Source organism: Molothrus ater, chromosome 8 (genome assembly GCF_012460135.2).
Source record: "Molothrus ater isolate BHLD 08-10-18 breed brown headed cowbird chromosome 8, BPBGC_Mater_1.1, whole genome shotgun sequence".
In the NCBI taxonomy this organism is placed as follows: domain Eukaryota; kingdom Metazoa; phylum Chordata; class Aves; order Passeriformes; family Icteridae; genus Molothrus; species Molothrus ater.
Genome location: NC_050485.2, coordinates 22,448,657 through 22,474,060, shown reverse-complemented (window position 1 = coordinate 22,474,060; position 25,404 = coordinate 22,448,657). Strand labels below are relative to the sequence as shown.

Here is a 25,404-nt window from a genome sequence, read left to right as displayed (position 1 = left end):
AAACCACCTAGGAGGCCTCCAACCACCTCCAAAATAAATCCCTTCCTCTCAGCCGTTTTCCAGCTTCTCCATCTTCTCCAGCAAGCATAGCATTAGTTCAGTTCATTTAAGTAGCACATCGCTTCCAGATTTGGATTTCTATGGTTTTTTGCTTGTTTGTTTTAAACATGATTTTTTAACTCCTTTCCCTCTAGAGCTACAAAAAAAAAAAATTACAAAATAAAGCGCAACCCCAAACAGACTAGAACATTTCTAAGTGAAGGGCTCTTCTCCCTTCACCAGTCTTTGAATGTTTCATTACTTTTAAAGCTGGAGTACAAAAATAGAGCCTCTCTCATTTTTTTTCCTCTTTTTTTTCTTTTTTTTTTTGTAAAAACCAAACACACCCCAAAAAAGTACCAACAACTAGAGCAGGTAATTTTTTTTTTATCCTCCCCCCTCCCTTTCTTTTTTTTTTTTTGTGTTTTCTTTAATACCCATATGGGAAAGTCTCTACATATAGTCCACCAAGCTCAGAGGAGCATCCTCCAGGAGAGATGCAGGCAGAGGAGGCGGGGCAGGCACATCAAGGGCCCACTCTGGAGTTTCTAGTCCTTTTACTTCTCCGGTTGAAGGGGTAGTTGAGGAACTCAAAGCGTCTGTGGGGCTCGGTGGTCTGGTGGCCCTTGGGAAGCCTCTTCATGAAATGCACCTCGCGCTGGTGCTGCCGGGTCTTGGAGCCCTTGCGGGGGCGGCCCTTGCGGGTGAAGGCCATGTACCAGCCCTCGTACTTGGCGTTCTGCAGCGCCGTGTAGTTGTTCTCCAGCACGATCTCCGTGAAGACACAGTCCTTGCCTTTGCCGTTGCTCTGACAAGGGGACAGGAGCAGAGATTTAAGCAACAGGCACTTTCTCAGAGGGCTGCTTCTCACTGCCCCACCCTGCGCTGGCTGCTAGTTGCAGAACCTGGGGGCAACCAAAGGCTCACTTCTCCCACAAGTCAGAATTGCCCAAAATGTGCTTTTCTCTGACAAGCTGCAGGGAGAAGGCTTGGTGACACAAACACTGCTCGCTGCTGCTTTTGTAGCAGTCCAGCTGGTCCCAGCCTTAACTTCCACCACATCCATGGAGGAACATCCCAGCCTTAACTTCCACCACATCCATAAGGGAACTTTAGCCTCCCTCTGTGCCTGGATGTAACCGTAAGCAAACTCTCCATCCCAATTCACCCACCCATCCTGTCCTCCTGGGGTCTTTAATAGAAGAGGGACATCAAGGAGCATCGAGTGGCAAGAGGGGTGACATGAGGTCAATGGTGACAGTGCCCACAGATGGTGGGGGAGCAGGGGGTAGCCAGGAACTGAGCTCCCCCCCTGATGGGCAGTAGCAGGACTAGAGAGGGACCCACATGGGGCAGCTCCCAGGCAGCAGCTGCCGTGGAAAATCCTTGCACATAATCACTGGTCTGGAGGGATTTTGCATGTCCAGCCCCCCCACCACGGGAAGGGGCATCAAGGCACAGAAGCTGCATGACAAACCAGCACGTGGTGGGGTCTGGCCTTGGGGCCAGCCCCATGGAGCATCTTAACATTCCTGGCACTTGTACCATGTAATCGTGGAGAATAGAGCAGCAATCCGCCTATTTGTTCCGAGAGATAGAAGGAATGTGCCCCACACGGCACCCGCCCACCTCTCTGGCTCCCCCTCAGGCTGCAGGATGGCTTTTCCCCTGCCCCCAAAAGCAGAGCTCCTCTCCAGGCAGTCCCCACTCGTGTCCCCGGCAGTTCCCTGCCCTGCCCTTACCCTTGCACCCTACCTTGCCAATCAGCTTCCCCTTCTTGTTCATGCAGATGTAGAAACCCGTGGCTGCCCCCTTGATACGCACGCGGCTCCCAAAGGTGTCTGTCTCCACGATGAGCTTGGCTGGGGAGAGAGGGAGGGAGGTCAGAGGGGCTGTGGGATAGGGCTGGCACAGGTAAGGAGGCCCCAGCAATGCAGCCAAATGCTGGGCACTGCAGGTATGTGATCTCTGGCAACTGGGCCAGAGAGCCCTAAAATCAGCACATGAGGTTAAGATACAGCCTGTCCCCCCATGCCCTTAACTTGCCCCTGTGTCCCTGCATGACCTTGGACGTGTCCCTCTGCCCCTTGAGCTGTGCTGGACGGGGAGTAGCTCTGTTTTACCCAGCTCCACAGGCCTCAGTGGTTCAGGTGTCACAGAGGTGTCCCAGATGGATGCAGGGCAGTGAGCAGGGCACACATTGGTTGGCAGAGAACAAGGCAGCTGCCTGCAAACTGAGGCAAGTCCAGGTGTGCCTGTGGGCAAGAGTCAGACAGCACCTTCTGGAAGTGCACAGTGTGCTGCCAGCTGTCCCCAGCCCAGGGGACACCGCCCCGTGTCCCTCTGCCAGGCCAGGGCTGCAGGAGGAGCAGTGACTTTGCAGCTGGCAGGGGAGGCGTGAAGGGTACAGGCACCCTTTTAATGCCTTTCACCTTTGCACGAGTCGAGAGGGCGTATTGATTTGGTCTCAGTTTTTTAATGGAGGCATCGATCCACTTCCGAAGGAGCTATGCAAATTGCTGGGTCGATGGGCCGCCTATAAATAGACCTGTCACCTTCCCTCCCTGCCTTCACCCTGGGAACCCAAGCCCCAAAGCCCATCCATTCCCAGGGAAGGGGGAGGATGGGGACAGGACATCCTTCTTCCCGCTCCTGCAGCTGCTGTCCCCAGAGCAAGCCCCGCTGGGAATGGTGGCTACCTGTTTGCACCTCAAAAGGTCTGTGCTGTGCCAAGCACCAAAGAATCCCCCACGATGCTGAAAAGCCAGCTGTAACTGTCCCATCACCTCTTGTCCAGCATCAGCCCACAGTACTGTAAATGCTATCAGCAAGGCAATTAGAGACAGGCCACAAAGGTTCCAAGCCTACACTCTTATTATGGGTTTTAAGTCCGTTGATGCCTTATTTATCCTCTCTGATTCCTGCACAAGGGCTGCTCAGTTTCTCAGGACTGCAGCTCACTGCAGCTTGCACATCTCTACCCCAGGACGCTCAGCCTCCAGCGAGCCCCAGCGAGGGCAGTGATGTGGCTCTGGAATGGGAGGCTCTGCAGGAGGATGCTTTGAATGGCAGAAGGAGGCTGTAGGTGCACACACAAGTTAAACTGAGCCTAAATCACACCCTGGGCTAGGGGCAAATGCCTTTCTGTCTCTGCAGTGCCTCAACTCTGCATCTTATGACAGATGCTACTGAGGTCAATGGCACCAAGGGTGGGGACAGCAAGCAGGCAGTAGTGGCAGCTGCTGAGTTGACCAATGGAAAGGTCATCCCCAAATTTGCTGGGGCCAACTGATTTGGTGCTGTTAGACCAGCCAATCTTGATGGGCATGCAGGCACCCCCTCCCTGCACCCCCTCCTGTCAATATCACCCTGCAGCATCTCTTGTCCCTAGGCTACCATGCACTCACATCCCCCTACTCCTAGCAGGCACAGATTGAACTCAGAGACAAGAAATTTGGGAAGAGTGAACTCCAGGCTGTGCTGATCAATGCCCAGAGCCTGACAAGCACCTAGCATCCCCAAAACCACCCACGGGAGCGATGGCACTCTGCAAACAAAGCACTGAGACAGTGACCCCCTATTTATCTATATTGGGGAAAGGGGTGGAATTGATCTTGGAGGCAGTAAAAGGTTTGAGGAGAATTGATTTTTCTCTCTGAGAGATAGAGAGAGCTGGGAGGGAGGGAGGAAGGGAGGCATGAAGAGGGATAGAGGGAGGGAGTGGGGAGGCCTTGGCCCCAGTGAGCACAAAACCCTGCTTTAAAGATGCACATTGCTTCTCTTTTGGACTTTTCTCTTTTTTTTTTTTCCCCAAAGGGCAGCTGTGATTTACAGCCACCAGACGGGTTTGCTGGCCTGCACGAGCCCAGCCCATGTGTCACTCCAGACCCCTTATCCACAGAGGATGAAGACAACCTGGCCCCAGGGACTTGCACCCCTAGACCCTTGCAGGCAACCTGTGAACCCTGCAAACTCCAGCCCCAACCCACAGAAAACCCTGGGCACAGACAAAAAGCGGCGAGTGGGCAGAGAGCTGTGCTGGTGTCTCCAGCCACTCGTGGGGTTGAGTCCAAGCTGCAGCTGGCAGTGGTTTTCTTGGTGGCAAGCACAGCCTGGGAGGGACAAGCTGGGCTGCACCAGCCTCCTGCCTTCCCTTAGAATTAAAAAAAGTCAATCAAATATTGACAATTAAGACAAATAACTGAAAACACCGGACTCGATGTTAAGTCGGCTGTAAAAATGTCAGCGTGGGGAAAGGGGTCATCTGCAAAAATAAATCAACCCCTTATACACGCCCACCCCCAAAAATGAGACTAAAAAAAAAGAAAGAAAAAGCAGAAAAAAGGGCTTGGGGAGGAGGAATCTTTGCTACAAAAGTGGATTTCTAAATAACATTTGGGGGGATTCCTTTTTTTTTTCCCCTTCCTCTTTTGGGGAAGGGGGGAGGCTTAACGTTTTCAACTCTATTCTTTCATTTAAGTGACAGATTTATCCCAGTAAAATTATGTTTCATGCTCAAACTTTGAAGGGAAAGTGGCTACGTAAATGCTGAAAAAATGCAGCGAGACACACTTGATCCCCCAACTGGACTGCGAAGAGGAGAAAGTATTCAGGAAATGTTAAAAAAGGTGAAAGTAAGAAGCGTTTTAATAGTTCTTCCAGACATGGGGGCCTCCCTAGAGATTCATACAGAACAATCCTGAACCTCTATTTTAACATTTACAGACTTGCAACTCTTTTAAAACTTTACATCTGAAAAACTGCTTGTTCTCTTTCTGGTTTAGATCAGTCTTCATTTTCCTCCTTAGCTCTTCAAATGCTTAACCTTTTTTTATTACATTTTAATAGAGTTTTTCAAGCCACCACCAGTCCCCTCCTTCTGGCCGTATTTAAACCTGGTTGTTATTTAAATATGCACTAACTGTTTTTTAAAATCCAGGCGTTAGAGGTCTAAAACAAGATGGGATTTTCTTTTTTTTGGTTCGGAAATTAGCTACTGCCCTTTCAAGTTAGAGCTGCTGCAGGATGGGAATAATTCATTTGCAAGATTAATTCTGGATGTATGGAACATCACTGTGCTTGCACTGATAATGTCCAGCATGAAATTTTCAGCCAAAGCAAAATGAAGAAATAGCCCCCAAAAACCAGTAAGGCAAAGAAAAAAAAAATATTTCTACTAATCTAGCCAAGGAAGAAAGGGAAAATGCAGCTAATACCAAAGAGGATCAGCTGTGATACCTGTGTGCAGCACACAGGAACACAGGCACTTCCCTGCCCTGGGTGCAGGACCAGGCCTCCCGCAGCCGGCCCCCACTCACTGACCCCGGCACTGCATCCGACCATCCCAACACGTCAGGAGCTCACACGATCAAAGTATCTGGGCTTCGAGAGTCCCCAGCAGAGGGACTGGTCCCCTTGCCCCAGAGAGGGTGGAGGTTTTGGGGAGGGAGTGCCAGGGTGATACAGAGGAGCCGTGGCAGAGCACAGGCTCTCAGGCTTGCAGAGTCCCTGCTTTGTCTCTGGAGACACCACAGCATCTTTGCCTGCAGCTGACTGCCTCGCTGACCCTTTCCCCATGATTTGTTTGGAGAAGGAAGGGATGGGACAGGAAAATGCCACTTTAGACAGTCCTAGATGAAGGAAGGCTTCCAAAGCAGTCATTCCCTTTCTCCACCCTGACTCTGCTTTTTCAAATTTACCTTACATTTCTGTTTCAAAAGAAAGTCCCAGGGAATCCCATCTCTGCAAAGAGCCGGGATAAAATGTCCTATGATGCTCAGGATGCTACAGCCCCAAGCCCTCTGAGTCAGGTGCAAACCAAGAATTAAAAGGAAAGAAGCAGAGCCTATCCTTCAAGAACTGGTCCTCTCCCTTGGCACAGGGAACCTGCCCTCACCTTGAATCACACAGCTGCTGATTACTGACCCCTATGTTCTCCTTTTACAAGCCCCCACAAGCCGAACGATTTTAACGATTTCTGGCTAACAAACAGGACGGAAATCATCAATCGCGACGCTGGGCTGAGAACACCTCCCCAGCTCCCCCCATCGCGTGTCCTTACCGTGCACATCCCCATCCTCTGCCATCGCATTGATTTTCTTGTTGTCCAAGATCTGCACATGTTTCCCGCTGGTCCGGCTGTACAGCTGGTAGGTACGGACAAGCCGCCGGCTGAGCTGATCTGTCACCAGGCTCTGCTCCCTCACATGCTGTGTAAAATTAGGTGGGGACTGAACAGTTACCTTTAGGAAATTAAAAAATATACAACACACCATTATAATCTCTACTCCTCAGCGGGGCAAGCGGGCTGAGCTGAGATCGCTGGCCTCCAGCTGGGCTTTACGGGAGGCCAGGAGCCAGGACCGCGGCGGTGCCTCTCTGTGCCATCAAAGTCTCTCCAGGGGAAGGAGCATTAAGCTCGGGGCCACAGTGACAAGAGCCCTCTCCAGACATGCCCTAAGCTGGTGCTGGTAGCTCGGGAGTAGAACAGGGCTTGGTGACCCCAGAGGCCCCTCCAGGACTCAGTGGGTCCTGACTGGGACTGGGGTACCTTGAGATGGGCATCAAGGCTGGGAGCTTGATGGGATCCAAGGAGGGGATCAAGGTGGGACATACAGGACAGCGCTATGTTGTCCTCTCAAAGAGCTGATGCTTTCATCCCACACCTCTCTCACCTCTGCAGGAGCACACTACTGCTCCAGCAGCCCTGGGCACACACCCCAACAGTTTCAACAGCTGCCTATCCTCTGGGTCTCAGGCTCTCTATTTGCTCCCAAGTACCCCACTTATTAAGCTCTTCAAACACAAAGTTCACAGAGATGGTGGAACTATGAGGCATAGGAATTACAAGAAAACCATACCCCAGCACAGGTATTTAGAGGTATAACAACCCAAGGATATCAACATGCTACCCGTGCAAACACAGCTCTCATCCCCTCTCAGCTGTTTGCTGCCAGCACGGGTCATCCCTAGCCCCAGCACACCAAGCCCTTTAGTCCCTGAGCTGCAGCTGAGCCCATCCTCTCCAGACCCGACACTGCTGCTCCTGGGCTTTAAACGATTTTCACGAGCGGCCAAACCTGCTCCCCCCTCAGCCCCGGCTCGCGAGCTGGCACAGAAGTCTTTTTCCCCCCTCGTCTCAAATCCCTCTTTTAAGTCTGGAAAGTTTCGCTGCTCCCTGACATTTATAAAGATGTATTCTGAGCAAATGTTAGGAGATCGCTCCTTTCAACATCAGAAGGCTGGGGCTACCCCCCACCACCCCCACGTCAAATGGGAAGATTTCCTCCTGTCTTAAACAACAACAGAAAACCACAATAAAAGCAAAAGCCGCTGCTCTCCCAAAGCCAGCTTTATAGAGATATCTCCCCTTGACAATGTCATCTCTCTCCCTCTGCTTCTGCCTGTGCATGTGTGTTTCCTATAGAAGGGTTTTGGATAATGCAGCAGGATTCTCTCCCCAGCTCTGATGAGGGTACCATGTGGAGGAGAGGTCATTAGCCATGCTGCTATTTGGTCTCCATTTCATACTCCAAAATATTACAGCTATGTTTTTATACAACTGCACAATCCCAGTGCTCTGCTCCCTTCACTTTTCAGCTGGAAACTCCATTTTTTCCCCCCCAAGCTTCCAGGAAAATAACAATAATTTTTAAAAGTAGCTTAAAGGGCATTTTAAACAAAGCTTCTACACCTGTAACCTCAGGGGGAAAGGGGGCTTCACCCCGGTTTGGAGGCGCACCGCTCCCAGCGACGCGTGCCTGCTGGTATGCGGGTGTTGCACAAGCTCTGCCCGGGACGTTTAATCTATTCATGTCACTTCTGTCTCTGCCGATACAAACCAGCGATGCTAAAGTCTGACACTTTTAGGCTGAATCAAATGCTGCGCTTTTTACTAAGGGCTTTTGCAGGGTTTTCTTTCCTTTTTTTAATACTGTGTTTTTTGGGTTTTTTTTCCTTTGGATGAAGCAATATGGGGGGAAAAAAAACGGAGCAGAGGGACGGGGGTATCCGCAGTGTAATTAGAGGTCGCGGAGACAGAAATTAAAGCTGCTTTAAGATAACCCTGCGTATCTCCTTGAAATCTCGGTACTCTCTGCCTCGCAGCCGGAGTCCCCCGCACTTTATTTTGCGTCCCGGGAAAGGTGGGGTCTCCCTCGGCTCCGGCTTTTTACAACCAGGCAACTTTTGTCTCCTGGGTTTTAAACTGCTCCTCTTCCCTGTCTCCCTCCCTGCCCAGGCGCTCGGCGGCGGGGCACCCCCCATCCCCGCGGGGCGAACAAAGCCGGGCAGCCCAGCGGGCACTTACCTGGGCTTGCAGGCAGAGGACGAACAAGTGCATTAACCTGGGAGGGGGAAAAGCGGGAGAGAGGTGTGAGCCGGGGGGGCTGCGGGCGCGGGGCGGGAGGGCTGTGGCTGCCGCTACTCACACGTAGCTGAAGAGCGAAGAGCAGGGGTCCATCGCGGCGTCGGTGCGGGGCCGGGGGCCCGGCGGCGGCGGGAGCGCCCGGGGGGCGCGGCGCTGTCTCAGCTCCTCGGTTCCTCTCGCCCTGCCGGCACGTCCTCGCCCCAAAGAAAGGAGGGCACAAGCGGCTACAGAGGGGAAAGGCCCGGCGGCCCCTCCGCCCGGTCAGCCCCCGGGGCGCTCCCTGCCGCGGGGCGACCCCCGCCCCGCGGCCCCGCTGCCGCCGCGGGAGGCGAAGCCGACCCGCAGCCCCGACGGCGGGGGCGGGCGCGGCCGGGGGGCGGCAGCCGCCACGGGGGAAGCTCGGCCGGACCCCGGCTCCCCTCCCGGTTCCGGCGGTACCTGCCGAAGCGAAGCGAGCGGCGGGCCAGGTGTCGCCGGGGCTTGGGGCTGCCACTAAGGGCCGGGCTCCGCGGCCAGTGGTCGGCGGGACTCCCTCCCCAGCCCGTGCCTCAGTTTCCCCATCCGTAAAACGGGGTTTAAGGGCTCGGAGGGTGGGTCGGGGACGCGGTTCCCCCCGCTGGGGGTTCGCCGCTCCGCGGGCGCGTTGTGGATTGGGAGCGGGCGGGCGAGCCCTCCCGGGACGTGCCAGACATTAAAAGGATTACCGGAGGAGGGGGATGGAGGGGGCCGGAGTTTCGAGAAGGAGTGAGGCTGAGCAAATTCCGCAACCGGGCTGGGGAGTGGGACACCCCCGATTTCTCCGCGAGCATCCCCGCCGGGCGCTTACCTTGCAGAGCGGGCGGGCGCCCTCAGGGCCGGCGCTGCGGGGCCATGGGGCCGGGCGGCGGCGGCGGGACAGGGCTCAGCCCCGCAGCCCGGGCAGGGCCGCCGAGGGCTGCATTGTTCCGGCGAGCCCCGGCCCTCCCGGCCCCGCCACCTGTTGCGCACCGGGGCGGGGGCTGCGGCGGGGCTGCGGCGGGCGGCCCCCGGGGCCGGTACCTGGCCGGGGCCGGGGCCGGCGCCGCCTGCTCGGCGCTGAGTGACAGCTGCTAATTTGCCGGCCGTGCCCCGCTGCCGGTCCCCGCGCTCCCCGCGCCCTCCTTTATCTTATCAGAGCCCATAATTACAATTGCTATTTTGCTTCCTCGAATCAGCAATCAGCGCTATCTGCCGCCGCTGGAGAGGCAGCTCCTGTCAGCCGCCCCTGAGTGACAGCGCGGCGGCTGCCCCGCCGCACAAGCACAGCCACACTCACACACACGCGTGCACGGCCCGCCCGCACACACACACACACAGAGCCCCGCACACACGCACACAGAACCCCACACACATACACACAGCCCCACACATGCACACACAGAGCCCCGCACACACGCACACAGAGCCCCACACACACACACAGAGCCCCGCACACACACACACAGAGCCCCGCACACACACACACAGAGCCCCGCACACACACACAGCCCCACACATGCACACACAGAGCCCCGCATACACACACACAGAGCCCCGCACACACACACACAGAGCCCCGCACACACACACACAGAGCCCCGCACACACACAGCCCCGCACACACACACAGAGCCACACACACACACACACAGCCCCACACATGCACACACAGAGCCCCACGCACACACACAACCCCACACACACGCACACAGAGCCCCACACTCACACACACAGCCCTGCACACACACACACAGCCCCGCACACACACACACAGCCCCACACATGCCTGTGCAGCCCTCCTGCACACGCACAGCCACGCAGGCACACGCACAGGCTGCACACAGTGCCTTTCACACACACAGCTGGCACATGTGTGCAGCCTTTCCCCTGAGGTGCCCTCCTTCTCACTCGCACCCCTCACACTCTGCACCCCCAGCACAGCTATCCACGCTTTGCTTTGCTTACCCCTACCGACAAAATACAACCCTCTGCTTCACACACAATCACACCAGCTGCTGCCACAGTTCTCTCTCACACATGCACACTGACACACAGCCTGTGCACTTTTCCCCTTGCTCAGGCGCCCAACAGCCCTAGATACAAGTGCACCAACATCTCTCCCCACCACACAGTGTGTCTCCCCAAAACTCTGCCTACTGTCACTTCTGGGGATGGATCCCCCAGGGTTCTCACCTGATCTTGCTCAGCATCCTCACTACTGAGGCGTGCTGCAGGCAGGCAGGGGAGCCTGGGCACTGCCCCATCACTGGGTTGACCCCACAGGGCCCAAGGAGAAAATAGTCCCTGCATCAGTATTAACAAACCCAGTACAGCACAGGATGAGCAACTGCCTTGTGCTGGCCAAAATTACCCCAAAATTCGGTTCGTTGTTCATTTTCCTTCCCCTTTTTTTTGGTGCAAAAAGATGTTTCTAAGGGGGTTTCCTATGTGTAGGAAGAAGTCTTGGGCCAAACCTACATTTAACTGAAAGCATTTAGGAGCAGGCAGGACAGGCACTGAAGGTGCTCAGCAGAAGCAGGAGCTGGTTTCCAAGGGCACAACACATTCACACACTCAGCTCATCAGTACAGCACATGGTCAGGAGAAAAACCCTCCAGGCTGAGCTGTGTGAACAGCTGATGTACCACAGCACAGGTGAGGTGGTTCCTCCTATTCACCTCTCTGCACTGCCTAAGGAAAACCGGGCAAAACCAGAGCAGGAAACACCAGACACTCCTGATGCTCTAAATTCAGGCAATCTGTACTTTTTTATATATTAAAAAATCAAGGAATTCAGTCTATTTCCCAGATGCTGCTCTCCTTCAGCTGTGGCCACCTCTACTTTATCCCTGGTTGGCACGGGATCAGGCAGGCACATGTTACCCTGCACATCACAGTCTACTCAATAGCACCATTTCCAGAACAGCCCAGACTGCCTTAAATTGGGAGATTTATGGTGTCCTGTACAGGGTCAGAGGCAGCTGCAAGCTGACAGTCCCGTGTGCCCCCTGCCCTCAGCAAACAGGCTCAAGTGCCAGTCATGGCTGTAAAATCAAGCCAGTGTGGGATCACGCAGGGGGGGCCACACTTTGCCTGACAGGGGATGACAGACGATGCTCCTGTCAGCCATTCTCAGGCCTACAGCCAGAGCCTCCACAGCCCCCATCCCACCCCACCTTTGGGAAGGGAAAAGGAATGAGCAGGTCGGTGACAGCAGCCAGGCACAAGCAGCTGGGCTCACCCCACCTCTGCTGCTGCCTTGGATCATGGCCACAATCTGCTCCTTGCAGGGAAGATGTGGGCCTGCACAGAGGCATTTGCCTTCTTCCCTTGGTGCTTCCCAACCTGCACACACACAGAGCCCCGCACACACCTGTGTTTGCATCAAGAGTGACACCCCCACCCCCTTTTGTTTTTAAGTAAAAAAAACTTTTTGGATAGGCTCTCGCCCATGCCAGGCAGAACAAGGGAAATCTGCTTGCCTGTCAGCTCCTTCACAGGCCATCTGAGATAAGCCCTCTGGTCCACAGGGTGAGGGTCCCCTCCATCCCCTGGCACAAGGCTAAATGGCTTGTCTGGCTCTCCTGGGGAGAAGAGAAACTCCAGTCCTGTGCTCCTGAGACCAGCTGGGCCTCAGGCCAAACTGCTGTGGGGATGGTGGAGGAAAGCCCCTTGTGGCAGAAAGGCTTGGGGACCTGCTGTGCCCCCAGCACACCAAGCAGCCATTGGGCTGGGATCCCTGGAAGAGGCTTAGCAGCATGGTCCCATCAGATCTTGTCCTGCTGCCCCACTGCTCCATTGCCCTGGTCTGCAGAACTGGGACCATGCTTAGGCTGGTCAGATACAGAAGGGTTTTCCTTCAGAGAAGAGCTCATGTTCATGTTCATCAGGGATGTTAAATGCTGCAGATAAAGCATTAGCAGCAGAGATGTGAGCTGCAGCCCTCCCATCCCCTTCCCCACAAAGCTGAGGGTACCAACGTGCAGCCACAGGGCTACAACACCAAGAAGCAGGAGCTGAGAGAGGAACCATGACACAGAGGCATCTGATCAGCCTGGCTGGGGTCCAGGCTTGGTCTCAAACTTTGCCCACCTCCTTCACCCCACACAGAACCTCCAGGCAGCTGGGGAGGGTGGAGGCAGCTCCTGGAGCAGCCTAGACTGAGATAAGACAGGAAGCAGATCAGGAGAGGATTTGAGATGGAAGGAGCAGCAGGTGAGGGACTGTGAGGCTCTGGGAGGGGTCTGTGCCTCTCTGTACAGCAGGGACCAGAGAGAGCACAGCAGGTTCTGAAGAAAGCTCTTCCCATTCCCCTTGTGATGCCCAACACGGCACCCCCACAGCCCAGGGCCACCCCAGCACCATCCCTTCTCTCTCACAGGATCTCCCTTAGCACATCTGCAGGACAGAGCCAGATTCCACCTCTAACTTCCTGCCTGCTTCTTTACCATCCCTGTCTAGCCCAGTTCTAGCCAGAAATGGCCCACATACACCCCTTTCCTTGTGCAGGATGACAAACAGTGGTGTCAGCTCCTGCTCCCCACAAGAGATCAAAGCCAGCAAGGAGCATCAGCCTGAAACCTCTCCACTAGCACCCCTTCTTCCAGAAAGGCAGAGACAAGGAAAACAACACCAACTGCAGCTTTAGGGGCAAGCAGTCCAAACTGGGCTGCTGGCAAACTGGGAATTCACATCCTAAGAGGGGTCTGGGAGAATTTGGAGTGAGGGGATGCCAGCAAAACACCCACAGGAGTTTTGCCTTGAATACCTCTTCCAGGGGGAACTACCAGTGGATGGTTTCAGGGGAAGCTGTCAGGTGGAGAAGTAACCAGGACGTTGCTGTCCCTCACAGAGAGAGGCCCAGAGGCAGAGTTCCCTGCTCCTGGCAGGCAGGGACACAGACAGGAGCACAGCGCTAATCCCGACCAATGGAGGAGAGCAGTACCTGCAGCAGCACACAGCAGCGCTGAGCCGCCCAGAGGGCAAGGAGAGCTCCTCTCTGCAGGTGCAGAGCGCTCAGACAGGCTGCAGAGCGGTTGCCTGGGGGACTCTGAAAGGTGACAGACAGTGTAGGCAGCGGGCTTGAGGGTTAGCCAGAGGCTGGGGCTCACAAAGGTGGGGACACTGAAGTGCAGGAAGCACTGCCCAATACCTGAGCATCTCTCTCTGCTCCAACACCATATGAAGAAGAGCCAAAATGCACAGAACCCAGAATCTTGTAATGTTTTACAGCCATGCCTGGAGGATGCTTGGCCATAAACTAACTTTTCCACCCCAAAATAAAGACATGGAGGTTTCCTAGCAAAGCCAGAGGGATATTAGCCCACTCTACCCTCACCCTTCCCAGCCCCGTGGCCCAGTGCCCCCGGCCCTGCCTGCTGATCCTTCACTGTGGCTTTAATGGGCCGTTTCAGAGGCAACAGCAGCTCCTCCATGGCTGAGCAGCACGGAGCAGCCTGGGGCAATCCCACTGCTCACCATTAACCTGCCCCCACCCCCCAAAGGGAAGGAACTTGGCAAAACCCCATTGGGATGTGTTACATGGGAATGACCTTGTCTTCACTACCCACAGCACCAAGGCAGCCCCAGGGCAAACGAGGAACGGGGAGGGGAGACACAGCCCACTCACAATTAATTCTTCTCTCTATTCAATTACTAGCAGCAAGACTGAGGCATGTTTTGTGGGCCAGGAGACTGTCCCTGTGTTCTGGTCACAGCCCCCTGGACCCCCTGTGCAGGACCAGGCTGGATGAGGTGGCCCTCTCTTGTCACTCTTCAGCAGCCTGCTCTCACAGCTTCCTTTCAGGGAATTGGGCTGACTCCTCTGCCCCTCACCACCTCCTGTCCCTCCTACCCAGCAGCTTTCTAGAAACACGACCTTTGCTTCCATAATTTCAGTCTGTGCTCCTGGAATTGCAGGTGTCAATATTGGCTTCACCATCCCCCAGTGGCCCCGTGCTGGCTCCCAGGCAGCGATGCTCCTGCAGATCAGAGAAGGCAAAGCTGGGCTCTGCTTTCCATCCAGGCTGGGCCATGTGGAGGAGAGCTCACCACTCACAACAGCAGGGCTGCCAGCACAGCAGGGGCAGCCTGGGTGGCTCAGCCTGTGGCAGCTTCACTCCTGGCTCCCAGGCAGAGCAGAGTATCCTCCTGTCATCCAGGACGGTCCATGGATTCCCACATGGATTTTCCAATGGTGTTAAGCATCCCCTGCATTTGGGTCTGTTGAGGCTGGTGCTGTTCTCATCTCTGGCATCCCCACCCAGCATGTGGGGTGAGCCAGGCACATGGGTAATGATCTGGCAGTTGAGCAAGACCAAGAGCCTTGTGGAGGGCACTGCAGGGGAGGCTCATGCTCAGGTCCCATCCATTTGCAAGGAGAGGGAAACGGGATGGCTTTGCAACTACCCAGCTCAGGAAGGGGTCCACACAGAGTCCTTGAACTAAGCAAGCCAGAAACAAAGACCAAAGGGTCCCAGCGAGGGCAGTTCACATGGCATCAGCTCAGGGAGAAGGTGACATCTCCAACCCTGCAGGATTTAAAACCCAGGCTGAGTATTTTTGTGCAATTCTGCTCTGCATTGAACAGGGGTCAGCAAACAAGCAGCCTGACCAGGAATGGCCATGACACGTGCACGGGAAGGGGTCGCACCCATGGACATGTGGATGAGGACGGGTGTGCTCATGGCCCTTGGGCAGCTGCACTCCCTTCCTGACCCCCCTGTACAGAGCAAACAGCACCTCCAAAACCTGCTCCCAAGGCATTCCTGGCTGGCAAAACTTCCCCAGCATCACAGCCCCAGCCCAAGCTGGGGTCTCCAGCCACACATCATCAGGCAGGGCTGGGAAAGGGGGGGGTCAAAGCCAGGCTGGGTAGGCAGGGGCTCCACTGGCCACCCAGGAAGGTGGGAGCCATCACTCAATGCCAGGTGTCACTGTCCTGTCTGTGGGATGGGGTCTGTGGCTCCTTCAGGATCAGGAGTAGCTGAAACAGAGATGCAAAATGCTGTTCCTTTCTTCCTCATTTCCCAGGCAGCCCCATCAGGCAATTTGGCTTGGTTTGGGTCCTCTTAGGAAGAGGACTTCTACACCCAGCCTGCAGTGGGGTTAAGCCTAAAACCAACAGCATGGCCCGGGGGGGCTCCACGTTGCTGTAACTCTACCTTCGTTTGTTTGCTTACAGCATCCACCCAAAATGCCCGTGTGTGTCTCTGGGCCTCTGTGTCAGTGGCAGCTGAACTGCTGACCCCAGGAGTTTGCAAAACATCAGGGTTATGGCCCCTTTGACATCCCAGCCCAGCAGAGCCTCAGCTCATCCTGACCCTGGCCCAGAGGAGCCAGGCCCCAGGGCACCCCACATGGCCATGGGGACACAGGGGGCCAGAGGGAGCGAACCCCAAAGGAGCGTTGAGGTGGGCACACATGGTACTTGCTGCTGTCCAGGCTTGGCTGCAGCCCCCCACATTTCTGGGGACCACCACAACACAGACCTGCTCCAAACCCCCTGCTAGTCCTTATCCATGCCCAGCCCTTCATCTTCTGTCAACTCCACAGCCCCCACTGGCACAGGAACTGTGCCCCTTGCCAGCTTCCATGCCCAGGTCATGCCTGGTCTCTGTGCTGCCCTGCAGCCCTCTGTGTTTTTTAGGAAGGTGGGGAACATATGGTCACAGGCAAAACAACAGCCAGAGCCTGGAGACAGCCTGTAATTGGTTTCTCCCCAGTTCCAGCTGTGGTAGGCACTTCATGCCACCCTGGAGCGTGGCCATGGCATGCACAACCCAAGCTGCCATCATGGTGCCAACACCATCTCCAGGATGTGCAGGGGTGGCTCAGGGCTGCAGGGAGTCAGCCTAGGCACAGGTGCAAATGCCCAGGGAGTTCAGATGGAGTTTGAGAGCTCTCCAAACATTCTACTTCCATTTTTTTCTCCAGGAGCCAAAATCCTACCTCCCAATGGCCAGGCCCCACTGCTAGACCATGCTGCCTTCCCTGTAAGCTGAGCATTAGGAGGTCTAGCAGGACAGATCTGCCACAGACAAGGTCCCTGTCCCCTCTGCTCTCCTCATCCTCTACTCTGCCCATCAGCAACAACCCTTCCTATCCAGCCCCAAAACCTCAGGGGAGCAGGGAATGGAGGTGTGGAGTGGTGTGAGGTGTCCCCCAGGCCCTCTGCAGAGACATCACCAGCAAGGATACCACAGAAGATAAATCCTGCCCATCCAGGCCAGGGCTCTGCCACTGACATCCCTGAGAGAAAAACTCTGAGAGATCCTAAATCCCCCTGGGACACAGCCCAGATGCTCCATGCAGGCCCCGTTCCCCTGGATGCCACCAGCCTGGCAGGGACATGTGGCCAGTAGTGGCAGTTGTGCCAGTGCCAGGGACAGCCCAGAGCAGAGTGGTCAGATTGCACCTCGAGGGCAGGAGACCTGCAGGTGCTGAGCACAGAGCTGCCAGCACTGCCCTGGTGTGAGGTGGCTGTGCAGGGGCTCGGGAGGGGACAGTGTGGGACAGCTCAGGGAGGCTCAACCCAGGCTGCCCTGCATGGAGCTCTCTGCCACGGCCCACACTCACTTTTAGCACCTGCTTTACGTGTCTGTGGGTGTCTGTGAATTTAAACTCACACAACCCCTGCTCCAACGTTGTCCCGTGCTTTTCCAGCTGTGCCCTTGGTGCACAACAAAAAGCCACAGCAGCACCTTCATGGAATCGGCCCCCTCCTGCATTCTGGGCAGCACTGTGGGGCTGGGGACACGAGTCCACATCGCATTATCACAGCCTGCCACCACCCCGGGCATGAGCTAACCCCTGTGCCAGGGTGTGAATCCAGACATCTGCTGTGGAACTGGGAGCAGGAGGAACCTCTTCTCCTCCCACAGAACACTCAGTGGGTGAACAGCCACACATCCAAGCTCCCAGCAAACTTGAGGCAGCCTGGGGAGGACCCAGCATGTATCTGAGCACCAGCATGCAGGAGATGACACCAGACCTGAACTTCAGTTTTTCCAGCAGAGAAGGCCATTCCCACACAGTGCACCAGCACCATTTTCCTTTGCAAGGTATATTGATGGGAAGAGAATGGGAATTACTGGCAGCCTGGCCCTTCCAGATCCTGCTGCTGCCTCCCTTGTTTGCAATCTGTCCTCAGCTCAGCTCCACCCAGGCCTGCCCTGGCTCCCCGAGGCAATAGCAGAGGTACCTGTGCCCACTGCTGCAGGATGGAGCAGGGAAGGCACAGTCAGCTAACACTCTGGAGAACAGGACACTCATCACACCCACCATCAGGGCAGTCCCAGCTAAAGGTGGCTCTGCTGGCCCTTTTTCTGGCTCCTGCTGCCACCAGGGTGCCACATGGCTCTCTGTCCCCTTCACAGAGCTGCTGCACCCCAGGATAATGGGATGCTGCCTCTCCTGGGGTGTCCCCCTTGCTTCCTTCGAAGCCCAGGCAGCCAAGACTCAGAGAAAAAGAGCTTTACCCTGGATCAGCGTGGGAACCAGCAACAGGGAGCTCATGGAGCAGGAGACCAGCCCCACCTACAGCACAGTCACAGCTGTGCTGCTCAGCTGCCCTGGGACCGTGGTCTAAGCCACAAAGAGTTGAAACCCAGCCAGAACTCTGATAGGGCAGGACCCGCTGGGGCATCAAAAGGAAAACCACTTCCTGGCCACGCTCAGCAGAGCAGCTCCCCATCCTGCTCCTCCATCCCTGAAATAGCAACTCAGACCTGACCTCTGAAATCAGAGCATCCTCTGGGAGCTGCTGGCCTGGCCCAGCCACCCAGAGGGAGAAGGCAGCCAAGCCCCAGCCTAGCAAGGCTGCACCTGAGCCAGGCCCTGCAGCAAGCAGCCTGAGCCTCTCACCAGGAGCAGCAGGCTGGTTTGGGAGGGCTGTAGTGTGTGGCACCATGGGTGCACAGCCACTCTCATGCAAGATAAGCTCCACATTAAGCTCCATTTCTCTGCTGTGTGGTTCAGCCAGGGGCAGGGTTACCCACTGCTGCTAGAGCAGGGAGGGATCCATGGCCAGCTGTACCAGCATGCAGAGCCCTGAAGCAGCAGAGAGGAGGGATGCTCAGATCAAATCAACTCCCAGAGCAATCCTAGTCCCACCTGGACTGGGGCATCATTTGGCTCCCCAGGTACTGGCACCTCCACACCCTTAGGTGTGTCTCCAGCATGGGGAGCTCACGTCTGTACATAGAAACACAACCAGTGGATTACCCCTTACCCTGTGGAAGACAAGGCAGCCCCACACCAGGAGCCCCAGCCTCACTCCCTGTGCACAGAAAGCCTCCTTCCCCCCACCAGCCCTGAGTGCCCCCCAGCCCAGCCATGCCCGAGCCCACCTGCTCTTAGCCAGCCCTGTTTGTTTGCCCAAGGTATTTGCAGCCGGGGGCACCTGCTTTGATACCATCAGCTCCACCAAGGAAGCTGCTCACCTAGCGTGACCCCTGTAATCCCATCCTTCCCCATTAAGTGCTGTGTGAGCATCCCCCCTCCCAGCCTCCTGACATTTCAGCATTTATCTCCCTCTCCCCAAGCTGAGCACATCAAGGCTCTGACATTGCTGGGGAGCAGGAAGCAAACCTCCCAAAGTCATTTAGAAAGGGGCTTGGCAGTACCAACACGCCCCAGCCCCTCTATTGCTCCCTCTGGGTTGAGGGCACCCAATTCCCACAGCATTCCCTACAGCAGCACTGGGGACCAGCCAGCACTTGTGGAAAGGTCTTGAGCTGAGCTGGTCCTACAGTGGGGTGTACAAGCTTTGTCTCCTCAAGCCTCCTGCCACCACCCTCATGTCCCCCATGGTGCCACTTTTGCCACCTGCCAGGACAGTCCTGCCTGCCTCTGCTCCAGCTACCTAGACACCCTGAAGTACACACATCAGCAGCCTGAAATAAACTCCTTTTACTGATGAAGAATAATCTCCTTTCACTGTTGAAGAGGCCAAATGTTCCTTCTCGTTAGCCCACACAGCCTCTTCCACTCTGTGTGAAGCAACAGTATCACCCTTCCAGGATCGAGCAGTGCCCATTCCCTCCACTCATCGCTCCCCATCAGGCTGGGAAGCAGATGCCTCCCCCAACCCTCCCTTCCAAGAGTGCCTTGTTAAAAATGGTCTGCTGGTTCCCGTTCCCCTGGAGTCAGGCTGCATTTCCGCGGGGCACAAGCACAGTCAAGGTCTGGCAGACAGATTATCCCTGACCCCTTCTAGGTGCACATAGCCAGGCAAATCTGCAAGGTGATGGGGTGCCAGCCCTGGCAGGGGCTGGGCACTGTCCCAGCACTGTCCCAGCCACGGCTCCATCCAAAGCCCAGGACTCCTCTCCCGTGCCATCAGCACAGGGCACTGGTGCGTGTGCCCACCGACACCTCTCCAATATCCACTGCCCCACAGGGCGATGCTACTGCCTCGCCTCACCCACCTCGGCTGCAGGAATGTCCCGCTACTTAGGACATTCCCAGGGCAACGGGATTTGCCGAGAGATCCTGTGGCGCCTGTGGGCACGGGCACCGAGCGCCAGCCCCGGGCACACGGGATGGCGGGGGGGACAGGAGCCCTGCCAGCCACAGCCGGCCTCTCACGGGAGACGAGGAGCAGCAGGGCGGGATGCCCTGTGCACCCTGCCGGGGGAGAGCCCCCGCGGGCCGGGCAGTCGGAGCGGGAGCGGCGGTCGCGGTGCCCCGGAGCGGCCCGCAGAGCCCGCCTGCCCCCTGGCGGTGCCGCGCTGGCCCCGCCGCCGCTCCGGCCCCCGCATCCTCGCCGCGCTGCTGCCGGGCTTCAGCTCCCCCGGGCCGGCTGGTGCCCCCCAGGCAGCGAGATCGCCTTCCCCGGAGTTGGGATGCCAGCGGTCTTAGAGATATGGAATTTTTTGGCTTGGAAGGGACTTTTAAAGGCCATATATTCTAACCCCCCTGCCATGGACAGGGACATCTTTAACTAGATCAGGTTGCTCAGAGCTCTGCTCAACCTGATCTTGAATGTCTTTGGGGATGAGGCATCTACCACTTCTCTGGGCAATCTGTGCCATTGTTTTACCTCCCTCAAGGGTGGTAAAAAGCCCTTCTTCCTTATATTTGATTTAAATAAACCCTTTTAGTTTAAAATTATTACCCCTTGTCCAACCTCAACAGGCCCTGCTAAAACATCTGTCCCCATATTTCTTACAAGCTCCCTTTGAGCACTGAAATGCCACAGGAAGATCTCCCCAGAGCCAGCTCTTCTTCAGTCCTTTTCCCTTTGCTGCTCGGGGCGTTGAAGCCTCATTCTGAGAGCTAAGCAAGGTCTGTTTGGGGCCAGAAAGAAACAGTGAATAGGCACAAAGGAGCTGCACAGGTTCCAGAGGAGAGAAACATAATCTAGAAAACAGCCTGAGCTGAGGATCCACCCTGGATTTCCTACATGAGTCCAGGCTACTGAGAAATTCACTGTCCCAGGGCACTCACAGAGCCAGCATGACAGAACAGTCCATGGTGCTTCTCAGGGACAACAGCCAGTGTCTCAGGCAAGGAGGACAGGCATTGACACATGGGCCAAGAATGCAAGACTGATTGCAGACAAACTGCCAGAGAAACATTTAAGGGCAGAACCAGCCACCATGGGTGAGAAATGCCACCTGGCTGAAGTGCAGAAAGGATCAAACCCTCTCCAGGTACCCAGGCAGGGGGACACAACTCCTCAGCAAAGGGTACAGCTCAGACTTGCCCCACTGAAGCGTGCATGGGAAGAACCTGCAGCCAGCAGGGACCTTTCTTCAGACCTGATGCCTGAGAGATCTTTATTGAGTGTCAGAACAGTTCTTTACAATGCAGATTGACCCAGAACCTCCGCAAATCAGAGAGGCTGTGAGCTCCCACCCCACCATAACTGCAGCTGAGAACAGAGCATGGGCCCCATTTTACACTTCCAAGTATAAAAACCACCAAACTGTGAGTAAGCAAAAGCAAACACATTAGAATCAGTGAAAGTGACTGTCCCATACTGGCTTTACACCCATCTGCTGGACAAGGGGCCAGGACTGAGTGTTTCACAGCCAGGGAAAGGGGGTGCACAGAGCAGAGGTCCAGGACAGCAGAAAGGCACAGGGTAAGGATCACCTCCTCCATCCCCAGCTCCCAGAACAGGGATCAGGGAGAGGGGATATACCAGCAGCATCCATCCAGTTTTGGGATCACCCTCCCAGGGCTGTGTGAAAGGAGACACCTCAGTGCCAGGAGCAGCCTCTGCTCCCAAAATAGTTAAAACAGCATTAAAAAAAAACAAAACAGCAAACGTTGAAGCCGTGGCAACAGGTATCCAAGGTAAAAATCATCCAGGGAGAGAAGTCCCAGTGAGTACCTAGGGGAAGAACCAGGGTGAGATCAGCAGACTTGAGCAGCACATTCCACCCACACTTGCCACACCATATTACAGCCACCCAGATCCTTCCTCCAAGGCAGCCTGGCCCCTCACCTTGCCTGGAGACAAGTTACTCCTTCCTCCTCCTACTTTTTCGCTGGCATAATAGGAGGAAGGTCCTCCTCATCCTCCTCAGATAAGTCATCATCCTCCTCAAAGGAAACATCTTCCCTGTGCACTGGGACACACACAAGTAATTGTTACTCACCAATGCATGTCTGTGCAAATACAGCTGGCCCACAAAACACCCCAGGAGCAGAGCAGCCCAAGGAGCTCTGAAGCAGCTTTCACAGCAGCTAACAGTGGGAAATAAGCAGCATCCCAGTTGGAGGGAGGTCTCAGAGGGGAATGGTGACAGGCAGACATGAAAAAAGGGGACAGTTTGAGACATCCAGATCCCTTTTCCCATGCAAGGCCTTATGGTAGGGAAGGAATCCCTGCACTGAGATGGCCCCTGGGGAACCAGCACAGAGGTAGCACCCAGTGCATCTCCCAGCAGCTCCCTGGATGTTGTTGAGACTGGAGCCCCTTTATCCCCCTCAGTCCTCCCAAGCTTTTCCCCACCCCTCAGTCCTTACTGATCCTGTGCCAGCCAGCCAGGTGCACTGGGCCAGAGCCTGCTGCCAGCCGAAAGGTCACTGGAGGCTGCAGCTTGAAGTTGTCCAGACTCAGCTGCAAAGAGCAGAGATGGAGCTGAGTTGGGGACAGAGGCAAAAAGCAGAATATCCTGTAGCTCCCAGTACAGCACCTGGCCCAGTTAAACATGTCCATCTGAGGGCACCTGCAGCCAGGCCAAGGGTACCCAGGGCATTTGCCTGTGAGCTGCAGATCCTAGATCAGGATCCACAAACTTCCAGAGCTGTCCTGTTCCCTGCAGCCATCCACCCCTGCGTCTTTAAATCAGCCTCTTACCAAGGGCTGGCATGACAACTTCAGGTTTGCCACAGGCACAGAGATCTCTTGGTTCTCATGGTTTCGCCCAACGACTTCCACCACGTTGCACTCGTCCTTGGCACCATCAGTGAGGCAGACCTGGGTGGGAGTGGAGACTGTGAACAAATGCTCTTCCAAGGGACACATCTGGGACAGCTGGAGCTCTCCGCAGGACAAGGAACCCACAGCAATGCTATCAGCCCAGATGTCATGTAAGGTGTGGGGATGCTGCTCCACAAAACAGGGAGAGCACTGAACAACCCCACTGCAAATGTCCACTGACTGCCCCAGAGAGGGCTCTGTGCCTCTCCCAGCTGCAACAGCTGTTACTGCAGTCACCTACAGGGATGGCACCTAGGCTGCATTTTCTGCTGATCTGACCAATGCTGACAGGCTCTGTGCTCCCAGGACAGAAAACATCCCCAGGAAGAGCCAGGAATGAAGCCTTGCACCTATCTGGGCTTGGGGAGCAACAAGCCAGAGACCCAGCTGGTGTGGATGTGGTGGAAGCTCCAGCAAGGTCAGATACCTTTTTTTTCTTCACCACCTGCCTGGAGCATTCCCCTACTCAGCAGTCTCCTGACATTAGAGGCTTTGCACAGGCACCTCTGTATGATGGATAATTGTGACCACTCTGTGTCGTGCCCTGAGAGCAGCCAGTCCTGGGACCTCAGCCAAGGGAGTCCCCCGATCCAGCCCAGCCAAGCAAGGAGGATGAGCCTGGAAAATGGGCATAAGGATATGGGCAACTACAGGAGAGAACAAGCACAGTTAATTAATATTTTTCTTACCACAGACAGTGCTAAAATGTGGTCAGAGTTGTCTTCTTCATCCACCTGAAATGTGTAGGATTTGGTACTGGCAGTCAGCTCACAGCCTAAAAGGAGATTAAAAAAGCACTAGCAAGTATTACAAAACAACAGTTTTACTACAGGTAAAGGGTCCTGAGGTGCAGCCCTGGCCAGGCATGCACATGGCACCCTAAAACTCTTTATTTTCTCATGTGAGGAGCAGCATCAGACCAGGGCACCCTGGGCTCCAGGGTCTCAGAAAACCACACACCTGCCTCTGCCCCATGCAGGGACAAAACCTGGTGTCCCCAAAGCAGGCTGCCATGAAGCAATGCCCATGGGCACCCAAGGTTCCCAAGCACTGGCACAGCAAGGTTCTTCCCCTCCAGAGAGCAGAACAGTCAGGGCACACCACTGTGGGAAACAGGAGGGAGCAGACAAAACAGTGACTCTGCTCATGCCATCACCAGTACAACTTTTTCTTGAATGGGAGTCTGGAAGCAGAGACACCCACAGAGTGCTAGACCAGAATGATGAGGCACAACCCAAGGGGAGGATGGGTCCAAGTTGCAGGGAGCTGGAGTGCCTCAAGAGAAGTTTTGAGACATATTTTATTAAATACCTCAGACAATTACAAAAACAAGGGAGATACATAACTACGTCCTTAGCTCTTAGGATCAGGATTCAGCCGACTAAAGGGAGGGACTAAACTGCCCTGGGTGCGTTTACTTATTGCAGGATGATTCACCAACGTGAGGCTGACCGGAAAAACACAGAGCTGAGCACTGCATACCAGCGCCAGCACCTCCAAGGGAGAGGAATCAGCCTTCACAAGCGCAGCCCGGGGCAGGACCGCTTTTTTCCCCCATGCTTATATATTGAACTTACCGAGGGGAGGGCCGAACCCAGGTGCCTGAGAGGCCTGGGAAGCTGTAACTGCGCTCCTCCCGCAGTGCGCGGAGCCGCGCGGCCCGGCCCGGGCTCACACGGGTGAGGGAGCAGCGCAGGGCCTCGCCTGGCCCGGCAAACCCCTCCCGCCGGAGGGGCCCGGCCCCACCGCCCTGCGACAGGCGACCACGACACGCTGACGGGGGAGCGCGGGGGGTGAACCGGAGGAGCGGGAGAGGCCGCGGGAGCCGGGGCTGCCAACCCGCCGCCCCATGAATCCCAGCCCTCTAAAGCCGCCAGAACACCAAAACCCCACGCGGCTCCCTCAACCCGCCCCGGGACCCCCAGCAGTGCCTGCTGCCTCCCAAGCGCGGCCAAACACGTGCGTCTCCACGCCGTCCTTCCCCCACGGCACGATAATGCCCTCCACGTGTGTCTCCATACCCACGTGTCTCTTCCTCCTTCCTCCACAATGTCTCTGCTGCCCCAGGTCTCTCTCTGACACTGCCCCCCGGCTCCAGCTGCCCCCACACGTGTTCCCCCCCACCCACACGTGCCTTTCCAGCCTCCAAGCCGTCCCCAATACTCACCAAAGTCTCCTTCTGCCCCGTCTCTCTCCTGCCCCCAGCTCTCTCTCGTCCCCACACCCCCGCCTCGTGTGTCACCTCCCCAATTCATCTGTGACCCCCCGTGTCTCTCCCTCGCCCTGGCCCGGGGCCGCTCACCGAAGAGGACGCTGCCGGGACCGGCGGGCCCATGCGGCTCCATGAGGCGGCGGCGCTGGGATCGCTCTGGCAGCGGGGCGGGCCGTGCAGCGCTGTGCCGAGCTGAGCTGAGCCGAGCCGCTCCGCCCCGTGCCCGCCCCCCGGGGACCGAACCAAAGGGTCCTGCGGCAGCGCCCCGCCGGAAAGCCCAGTATCAGGGTATTTCCTGGCCACCATGGGCCTTCAGCATTTACTGACCCCACCGCCAGCTGTGGAAACGCC

General features: G+C 56.0%; 2 protein-coding genes across 2 annotated transcripts; both read right to left on the bottom strand.

Moving 5' to 3' along the window:
- Positions 1 to 565: 565 nt before the first annotated feature.
- FGF8 (fibroblast growth factor 8) lies at positions 566 to 8,500 on the bottom strand. The gene is made up of 5 exons (XM_036385861.2): positions 8,469 to 8,500; positions 8,348 to 8,384; positions 6,101 to 6,281; positions 1,795 to 1,901; positions 566 to 847 (listed from the first exon to the last, which is right to left on the bottom strand). The coding sequence occupies exons 1-5, from the start codon at positions 8,498 to 8,500 to the stop codon at positions 566 to 568; spliced, it is 639 nt and encodes a 212-aa protein (XP_036241754.1).
- Positions 8,501 to 21,157: 12,657 nt separating this feature from the next.
- On the bottom strand, positions 21,158 to 25,330 carry NPM3 (nucleophosmin/nucleoplasmin 3; the record flags this gene model as incomplete). Its single annotated transcript, XM_036386233.2, has 6 exons — positions 21,158 to 21,746; positions 21,861 to 21,984; positions 22,385 to 22,478; positions 22,719 to 22,838; positions 23,531 to 23,616; positions 25,144 to 25,330. Coding segments are annotated over 5 exons (579 nt in total), but the record flags the coding sequence as incomplete, so codon positions are not given.
- Positions 25,331 to 25,404: the final 74 nt, after the last annotated feature.